This window comes from Triticum dicoccoides, chromosome 3A (assembly GCF_002162155.2).
Source record: "Triticum dicoccoides isolate Atlit2015 ecotype Zavitan chromosome 3A, WEW_v2.0, whole genome shotgun sequence".
Lineage (NCBI taxonomy): Eukaryota > Viridiplantae > Streptophyta > Magnoliopsida > Poales > Poaceae > Triticum > Triticum dicoccoides.
The window spans coordinates 551,784,987-551,795,452 of NC_041384.1; the positions used below are offsets into that span (position 1 = coordinate 551,784,987).

General features: G+C 44.8%; 1 protein-coding gene across 1 annotated transcript; it reads left to right on the forward strand.

Moving 5' to 3' along the window:
* Window positions 1–2,303: 2,303 nt before the first annotated feature.
* On the forward strand, window positions 2,304–8,376 carry LOC119269128 (protein PAT1 homolog 1-like). Its single transcript, XM_037550893.1, has 5 exons — window positions 2,304–2,550; window positions 2,879–3,036; window positions 4,241–4,297; window positions 4,841–4,910; window positions 5,539–8,376. Exons 1-5 carry the CDS (start codon window positions 2,490–2,492, stop codon window positions 7,617–7,619), a joined length of 2,427 nt encoding a protein of 808 aa, XP_037406790.1. The 5' UTR covers window positions 2,304–2,489; the 3' UTR covers window positions 7,620–8,376.
* The last annotated feature ends 2,090 nt before the right edge of the window (window positions 8,377–10,466 follow it).

The window sequence follows — 10,466 nt, forward strand, 5'->3', positions numbered from 1 at the left end:
GCAAGCGCTGCGAGATTTCTCGCCTTCTTACTCAGGTAACGGCGAGGGGAAGGGATCGGGAAAGGGAGGTGGCGGCGGGCTGGTTTGTGTCGCCGCCCGAGTCGCCCCGGAGGAGCGATGTGGGGGCTGTATCTCCTTCGTGGCCGGCTTTTATGTTTAGTTAAATGCATATATTTATATTTAAACTGCTCGCAATATTTTTTTTGACGCGCCGACGAAATGGATCGGGCCAGCGTTCGGCGCTCACGCCAGCCCAAACACAACACCGGACGTTTGTGTCCGCCGGGCCGACCCAAACGGACAAAAAACGGACAAAAGCGTCGTTCGTTTGGATCGCCCCGTTGGAGTTGCTCTAAATAATCCATGCCAGCCTCTTGGCTCTTACCGTTAAATTTACAAGGCCTGGGGAATGCAGCGTTTGGAAACAGCTCACAAAATTGGCCGAGCTCGAATCACACCTAGGGCAACTCCAACATATTCATGCGAAAAAGTACAGCCCGACCTCATCTCATCTCAGCTCAGCTCAGCTCAGGTGTGCCATCTGCTCATCTCGAGCATTTGGTGATTGATTAACCAGCTGCCTGCCTGCCAGGCTCCTCGGAACATATTCTTCCAACCGTTTGGGTGGCACGGAATATTCCGGCGCCCAATAATTCACACACTCTATCTCTCTCGTGACAGCTGAAAATTTTTTAAAAAGAAGGAAAGAGCCCAGAGAAAAGGACTCCTGTTGGCCGCCGCATCACTGAAAAAAGAAATAAAGCATTTTACGTGCGCGAATACTCCTATCATCCATCCACATATCCCTACCCACTTTCTCCCTTTTAAAAGTTTATTATTATTATTACTTGGTGATGGGGTACGTGCTCCTTTTGTAGGGCCATGTTTGGTACCGACTCTCCTTTTAAAATTTCATCTCACGTCTTCCTCTAGATGGTATTTCTTTTTTGCGGGGATTCTAGATGGCATTTCAGGGTCAGAAAAAGGAACATGTGTCTCGACAAGGGACAAAGGAAATGGTAGTATGTCGTTTGGTCATGCAGACAGATGTCTTTTGAAGGTGCTCATAGAGATAGAGTGTACGTGTATGCATTCATAAAGATGAGTACATGCACGTGTATATGAGCGTTTGCGTCTATACTGTATTAAAAAAAGAGAGCATGGAGCGATCGAATCGGTTACAAGTTGCAACTGTACCTATAGTCTATTACACGGCCACATCATGCCATGGTACCGTAGCATTTATGGCTCTACCTTGAAAAATGAGGTTTCTAGTCCGTTTTTAGAAGCAAGCTACACACGCGCATGGGAATTGGGTGCCATCTACGGCACTAGCAACACACGAGCATACGAGTATAGTAAAATTTCTCTTATTGGTAAGAAGGTCATCCCCAAAATCAAGCACGCTCGGGGAAGAATAAATATAAGCTACATTTGTTTTCGAAAGGCTAGGCAGGAGTCGCATCAGCTAAACCAAAAAATCTCGGGAAAATAAGCATCGTTGAGTATCATTCTCACTTTAAAACGGAGGAGGTAACATTTTGGTGTAAACAAAGCAGCACACCACATCTCATATTTTTTTTTCTATTAGTAACAGTAACATAGGATGCTTGATGCTTGATCCCTCCCCTCGAATGCAGTACCTCCACTTCCCATCACCACCAACCAACTGCTAACAGAGTGCTAAATCCATCCCCCAAGACCATCATTACCGAAGACAAGTATATGAATCATAGAAGAGAGAGAAAACCATATAGTAAATGACACAGTTTAGCAGTGACACCCTCAAAAAACCCAATGATTTCAAAGTCCCTTCCAAAAACAGGACACCACATAATAATAATAATAATAAGAAAAGAGGCAGAGACAAAGTGAAAAAGAAGAAAACGCATAAAGAAAAGTTAAATATGGATGGAGTAACAATCAAGCCACGCCAAAAGTCTCCCATCTCCCTCTCTTATCTACACTTCTTTAGCACCTCCCATCATCTACCGTTTCTGATCTCACTTCCCCTGCTTGATCCACTGTTGTGTGCCTTGCAAGGCAACACCAATTTTTTATTGTAATAATTAATTAATTAATTATTTTTTGAAGGCAATAATTAATTAATTAATTAATGCAACAAAAGCGTGAAACCCTAATCCCGCCCAACCAAGAGGGAAAAGGCGGTGTTTATTTTCGGGCTGCTTTTAATTTGCACGCCCTATTTCTTTGGGAGCAATCAATTGCTACCCTCCTTATCCCAAAATATATTCCCCTTTACTTATTTATTTATAGATAGGAGAGAGAAAGAGGGAGGGGGAGAGAGAGAGAAAGAGGAGGGAGAAGTAGGAGGCAGCAGCAGCACCCGAGGCCGCCGAGCCGAGCTATCCCTTCCCTCAGCTCTCAGATCCAAAAGCCGAAGAGAATCGCGCCAACTCGCTCGCCCTCGCCGTAGCTAGATGCGCGCCGCAGGCTGCTACTGTTCCTGCTGCTAGGTTTCTGCGGAGATGCCGGGCGCTGAGGCCGACGGCGCCGGCGGCCCCGGCGCCTCCTCCTCCTCCACTGCAGGTGAGGCTTGCGCCGGGGTGGTGAACGAATTTGGTGCGCTTTTGCTGGGTTTCCTGGGAGCGTTTGATCTGCTCGCCGGTTTGGTTGGTGTTGTTGGGTTGCTGGTGCTGCCCTGGTAGATTTGGTGCTCGAGCCTGGCGCCTTCGTTGCGCTTCTGGTGCGAATCTTGCTTCTCCCAGCGGAGAATTACCCGGCGAGCTGAAGACATGTTTTTAGTTTGTTCGCTTGATTGGTCTTCCCATGCTGTTCTTGCCTCTGTTCTTCGTAGTTAGTTCTAGCTTGTAATCTGGGTAAAGATGTTAATTTGATCTGTTCTTCCTTGCTGCAGATAGTTTTGACGCCGGGCAGTACGCCTTCTTCGGGAAGGAGCCGCGCGACGGGCTCGAGCTAGGTTGCTTGGAGGCTGATGGTGGCCATGGCAATGGCGGTGGATTCAGCGGGCCAGAGGATGGTGGCTTGTACCGGCTCTCTTCGGTTGGAGAAGAGGTGCTGACTCCGGAACCTTCCTAGTCCACACCCTGACCATATTTGTTATGGACTGCTGGCCTTGTTTGTGTTGTGTGTTTGGTTCTCATGCGTGCTTGATCCTATTTGGTGGCGTGCGGATTTTGCAACTTGGATGTTAGTAGTGGAGAGTTAGTGCTGGAGGAATCACGAATAAATCCTTGCGGGCCTATGGGGTGTATCTGGTGGAAATGAGGATCAATTCACTAGTGTTGGAACACAAAGTCCTTTGGTGACCGGTGGGAACTTTTGAGCTATCTTAATGTGCCGTCTAGTGAACGATTTTAGCACTTATTTTCAGAGCACAAAAGTTCCTTTAGAGGGTGGAATTTCTTGCCTCGGATGTAGTAAGCAGAAGTTTTCTTGCACCCACCCTGTTACTAACTGGTCAAGACTTTACACCCCTAGAACACTGATTGTTGATTATATGAGTAGCCTAGCCTATGTATTTATCTGATTGTTGATTATGGGTAGGATTTTTTTTTTGAGGAAATTATGAGTAGGATTTTTGGTGCAATTTGGATCCTAGCATACTTCCACCTGTGTTGTTTGACCCCAGAATTCATTTGTTGGGTTCAAACATAATTATTTCTGCAACTTTGGGATCAACATTTTCAATACTGCTGTGTGAAAATAACCATTGAATCTACTATGTTGCAGAATAATAGAGCTGATTGGTCTGTTGGTAGGCATGCCATTTTTGAACTGCTCTAGTTGCTTTAGCAGTCAACATTGCGTCGTTGATCTTGCAATGCTAATATCTAGTTTAAGTCTCCTATGGATTAAGTTTGGCCGTTAAGATTCATGTCATGTATTTCTGGGCATAGCGAGTTTAAGCTTATGCTGCTTAACATGATCAATTTTTAGTGACTCACTGACTGTGTGGCTCAGTTGTACTGCGTGATCATGATTAGCTAGAGCGCATGTGTAAACTTATACCTCGAGTTGATTGTAATGGGCAAATTGTTCATGTAAAGTAATTAGCCGTCAATCCCTGTTCAGTATTTTCAGAAACAAAGTTTGTATGGGGAATCAGGGACATGTGTATGCTTTTAGCTAACCTGACACCCTGTGCATACCATTTTCAAAATGCTTCCTGTTTTTTATTATCTTTTCTTGTGATTTCTAATTTATTTAAATTCTCTAGTGCATGCTGTTATTCTGACTCAAGCTCCTATTTCCACAGATTGACAATCTAAGTAACTTGTCGGACGTCGATGATCTTGCGAGTACTTTTGCTAAGGTTTGCTACTCTTAACTTATTGCTCCAGTGTTTCAGCTTTAAAAATTGATAGGAGTTGGATATGACCTTTCCCACATGCACCTATCACATATGTTTTTGGGATACACAGTATTCTTCAGCAGATTCTTCTTGAATTAGCAACTTTCTGAAGCCACATTATGCTTTATCATATTTTGCTAAGCGGTTACTCTTATTGTTTGACAATCCATTCTTTTCTTATTATATCCTTGATAATTTGATTATCTGAACTTAGTGAACGCAGATAGATTATTGATTCTGAACACATTTACCTATTCTACGTTTTTACCCATGAAAGGCCCTATTGGACATAAAAGATGTAGACACTGAGTTCATGGGGATTGAACTCGCTTTGGAGTAATATTTTGGTCAATGGCTATGCACCTTAGGATTATGTCTGTTGTGCCTTCACCTTCGTCTTTGTTTGACTTAATACTTATATATGATGCATGTGTTCATAGTAGCTGCTTGTTTACTATTACTGTTTCTTAGCTTGCACTCAGAAATTTACATATTTTATTTCAGTTGAACCGAACCGTTAGTGGAACACGGAATCCTGGTGTTATCGGTGACAGACGATCCATTTCAAGAGGAAGTAAGTTGACATTGCTACTTTTACGACAAATTAACACTGATGTTCAATAGTGTGAAGCTTATTTGTGATATTCGCTATTGCTCTCTATGAAACATGATGCTCAAACTTTGGTTGTTTAAGAATCTTCAAGTCAGTCTTCACAGCATGTTCTTCTGCACCATATTTATTTTTGTCGCTTCAACTGTTTTGCCTCTCACTGTTAACCTTGTATATTATGTATGGAATTATGACATGCTATACATCATGTTATCTATGTCAGTAGATAAAAACATTTATGTTTTTTTTCAGAAATGTTTATATTAATATATTGTAGTTTTTGCATGTGGCTTGTTGAAAGCTCAGCATGTGCTCCAGTACGATATGATTTTATTGCATTGTTGCACATATTTTCGAAATTTAATGTCACCAGTATTATCAGGAAGAGTGGCGAGGTGTCTGTATTTATTGGTTGGAAAGCAACTATTTTAAGCAAATTTCAATCCCTTGTGGCCTCGAATTTAGGTTCTTATATATTGTTCTGTCAGGATAAAAAAATTGTCTTATGTTGAATTATGTGTATAGTAGAAGTCAATTTTATGCCCCAAGATTCAATGTGTTACTGATCTATGGAATGATTTTTATTCTTCAGGTTCTTTAACTGTTGATTGGACTGAGGATGTAGAGTTTCCCAATTATCAAGATATATTAGAAAATGAGGAATTCCAGGAAGGTAAAAGATGGTGGTCATCACAGTCACATTCTTTGGTGCAGCAAGGGGACAGCAAACCGCTAAGTCGAACATCTTCCTATCCTCAGCAGCCACTGCAGCACCGTTCCAGTGAACCTATCACAGGACCAAAGTCTCCTCCGTTTACCTCGTTTCCGCCACCAGGTGGTAGATCACCACATCCTGCTCAAGGTCTTACACGTCATGGGAGCATTCCATCATTTGGAGCTGGGATACAGATGGGTTCTCCGAGCATGCCACTGCCAGGTTCCCCGTATCATATGGTTGGGTTACCTCATGGACTACCATATGGGGGAAGCATGCCCTTTGGTGGTCCTAATATGCATGTAGGCAATCCAATGCAAAATGACTGGTCAAACCAAGCCAACCTGTTCACTGGGGAGCACCTTAATCTACTGCCAAACTTATTACAGAAACAAATATCGCTTCCGAATAGCCCAATGTCATCACTGCTATTCTCTCAGCAACAGCAGAGATTGGCACAGCTCCAACCATCCCACCATCAGAATTACCTAAATTTACCACCCCACCTATTCTACCATCATCACCCCCCAGAGATACCAGGCAGGTTTGAATCTGCTACCAGTCTTCCTTCATCAAGAGACAAGAGATCAAGATCAGGAAGGGGAAAACACAGTTTACGTTTTTCTCAACCACCATCTGATACTACTGGTAGTCAGAACGGTGAGAGTGGTGGACTGAAGTTTAGATCCAAGTACATGTCATCTGAAGAGATCGAGTCTATTCTAAGAATGCAGCACTCGGCAAGTCACAGCAGTGATCCTTATGTTGTTGATTATTATCATCAAGCTTGCATGGCGAAAAAGGGTTCCAGTTCTAAGCAAAAGACCAATTTCTCCCCAACATCAGTTAAAGACTTGCCCTCCAAGTCTAGATCAAGTGGTGACCAGCATGCATATCTTCAGGTCGATGCTCTTGGGAGAGTTTCTTTCTCTTCCATTCGCAGGCCCCGGTCTCTTCTTGAAGTTGACAATCCTTTGTCAGGTGAGGGTCCTCATGATCAGAAGTCTTCCGTGAGGTCCCTGGAGAAAGAACCTATGCTAGCAGCCAGGGTCACTGTTGAAGATGCCATTGGTCTTCTTCTTGAGGTGGATGATATTGACAGGCTCCTGCAGTCTAGCCAGGCACAGGAGAATAGCTTTCAGCTGAGGCGAAGGCGACAAGTTCTCCTTGAAGGTCTAGCCGCATCACTTCAGCTTGCTGACCCTCTTGGGCCCAGCAAATCTGCCAATTCATCTGGTTTAGCCCCTAAGGATGATATTGTCTTTCTTCGCATTGTTTCTCTTCCCAAAGGACGTAAGCTTCTGGCTCGTTATATCCGGCTTATTGTCCCTGGAAGCGAGTTGACCAGGATTGTGTGCATGGCTATTTTCCGACACCTGAGGTTCTTGTTTGGGGGTTTACCATCAGATTCAAGTGCAGCAGAGACAACAGTTGCTCTGGCAAAGACTGTTTCGACTTGTGCTCACCATATGGAGCTTGGTGCTCTTAGTGCTTGCCTTGCTGCAGTCGTCTGTTCATCTGAACAACCACCTCTCCGTCCTCTTGGTAGCTCTGCTGGTGACGGGGCTTCTCTTATTATCAAGTCAGTACTGGACCGAGCAACTGAGTTGCTGACTGATCAGCGTGCCGTATCCAGCTATACCCCGTCAAACCGAGCTCTCTGGCAGGCATCGTTTGATGCTTTCTTTGGGCTTCTGACAAAATACTGCCTCACTAAGTATGAAAGTATTCTGCAGATGTTTGTGATGCAGGCATCAGGCTCTGTGATTGGATCTGAAGCCTCTCAAGCACCCAGCAGGGAGATGCCAGTAGAGTTGCTACGTGCAAGCCTCCCTCACACAAACGAGCAGCAACGGCAGATGCTGCTTGATTTCGCTCAGAGAACCACGCCTGCCAGCAGTTTTAATCCCCCTGGTGCTAGCGGTGGACACATCTCTTCTGAATCGGTTCCTGGTTAATATAGCTCAAGGCCTCTGCACAATTGTCTTCGGAATGGTGATCCTTATATATCCGAAGACATGCATGATCACCCCCTTGATAAGGTTTTGAGCTGGGAGAAGTTCCATGGGCTCAGGAAAGTAGCCTTATTTCAGTCTGTGACTTAAGTGTAGGTTTCAGATTAATCTCATAGACCAACAAAAAGAGATGGATCCCCCCTTTTATGTGGGTCATTTACTATAGCACACCCTCCTGATGATCACAGATAGACCATGGAGAACATGTACTTATATTGCTGTAACTCTGTGCAGTGGATGAACCGGTCAGCTCGCTCGTCGGGGCAATCTAGTTTTTAACGTTTATGCGCCCGTGGTGCAGAAGACCGTACTGTACAGGTTCGACTGCTAGAGCTTTCCTGTCTGTTCTTTTTACTGGAGCATGGAAGGTGCCAAGGAGTCAAGTGTGGAGTCTGGTCCATCTGTTTTATTTAGGACCAGGTATGTTGGAATAATGATGGGTAAGTGCAATTTATATGCTACTGCTGGAAAGATGTTTTTCTTCGTTGCAACATTTTATAGATGTGTCATGTCCCTCCCAGGTATCCACTGATATTAATAGTGGAGCACTGGAAATGGAAGCATTGTCATTTGTTCATCTTTTTTAGTTTGGCACTTTGTTTTTGTCAAGGGATGTGGGGCCAGTCTAGTTGGCTATAGAACAATACAATTGTATCTGTTGATGAATCAAAGATAGAAATTATAGAATCACAATCAACCAGAGAAAGCATACAAAGTTCCTTTTTTGGAGCAAAAGAGAGGCCACCCTGTCCGATTTTTCATTATAGAAAACCGAATGTCTTGCATAGAAGTTGAGTTTTTGTATGTGTGGGCATAATCTAGATCTCATGCCATCATCATCATCATCATGGTCTTGAACTCGTTGAAAGTGAGCACCCCGTCGTGTTGAGGTCGAACCGGCGGATCATAGCCTAGCCTGCTCATCATCAGCTTGGCTGAGCGGGGTGATGCAGCCCCTCCCTTACATCTCGTACATCCTGAACGCCTCCCTGCACCTGTTTTCCTCTTCCTCGTGGCCGGCCTCAGCCTCCCGCACCAGCCTCAGGAACTCCTCGTCCAGCAGCCCGTCGCTATCTGCGGAGGCCATCAGGGCCTGCACCTCCTCGGCTGACATGTCGCCGCCCAGTGCCGCCTACATGCAGAGCCACAACTCGGCCGTGGAGATCTTGCCGTCGCCGTCCTACGAACGCCGCGAACACACGGCTGAACTCGCCTGATGCGGCCATGCTCATTCACTCGGCTGGGATCGTAGCTGGTTTCCTGCTGGTTGACATGGAGTTCTGCTGTGTTGGTATTTATAGCTGGGAATTGGTATGGGCGAGCAAACTAAGTCAAATAGCGAGTTAAATTTCGGACCAGGAAAAATAAAATGAGTGACCTTCTTTGACGGAATATATGGGAGGCGAGAACGATGGGTTTATTTGAAACCGCCGTGCCATTTAAAATTGAACTTCAGTTTTGGCCCAGTGAACTTCTTTTGACTGTAATGTAGTACGGCGCTTCGGTGAGTTCAGTGGCACCGCCAAGTGCGCCGTGCACACGGGCTTCTCATCGCACCATCACGCCGGCGAGCCTGAGGTGGGCGCCAGACGGGATGTCGGCGAGTGCCGCGCCATGATTCGTACTAGGTTGATCTCAACGGGGACGGGCTGCTCACCTTCGATGAGTTGGAGACCATGATGAAATCGTAGAGGGCCCTGTACCCCGCTGCCAAGATTGTACACCTGCGCGACGGCCACCATGGAGGCTGGCGACCGAGGTGACGTTCGTGCTGCTGTCTGCTGCGGCCAAGGCCTCAGCGTCGTCGTTGGGAGGCGCCGGCGGTGGGTACGTGAAGGGCCTGGTCAAGTACATTGTCATGGATGGGCCGGAGGTGACCCTCATGAGGGCCATCTCCAGACCACATCAACAAGTTTGGCGTCAACAAGAACAAGGAAGTGGAGCTCGCCGACAAGTTCGTCAGCGTCGGCATGGATCTAAAACATATCTAGACGTGCCCTAGCTAAAACGAATTGAGCTGTTGTTTAGTCCAAATCGATTGATCCTGGTTTTAGTCTGTGCCTCCAAACCAATCGATCTTTTTATTTCCCTCCCAATCAGAGCAGGGGCTGGCGAGCAGGGGCGGAGCCAGGATGAGAACTGAGAGGGGGCAAAGATGCATATGACTTTTTTTTTCGCAGAGGTATGTGTGAGAACTAATGGCTAAATCATTTATAAAAACTAGCGACACAATTACACAAGCATATATATAGCGCCTAATAAAAATAATGGCTAAATCATTTATAAAAACTAGCGACACAACTACACAAGCATCTCTACTCCTAATGGACGAATTGGTTGAATAGTCCTCCCCACTTTTAACCGGTTTATTTTCAACCGGTTTTTCTTCGTCCCAGCTCCCATCAGCCCTTTCCACCGGTTTTTCTCTTTTCTCGTCTGACCGGCAATACCCAACGTATTTATGGTAATCAATCATAATTAATCCACGTATAATAATAAATCAATCCAGGTACGGTAAGGTCATAACTCAGAAAATTTTGAATATGGTAATTATATGGTAATAAATTTAAATTATCCCAAAGGCTATCAATCCAGGTATCATAAGGCCATAACTCGGGAAATATCGAATATGATAATAAATTTAAATTACCACCAGGTATGATAAGGCTATCCACGTATAGTAATAAATCATATAGTAATAAATCATAATTAATCCACGTATAGTAATAAATCAATACAGGTATGGTAAGGTCATAACTCAGGAAATTTTGAATATGGTAATTATATGGC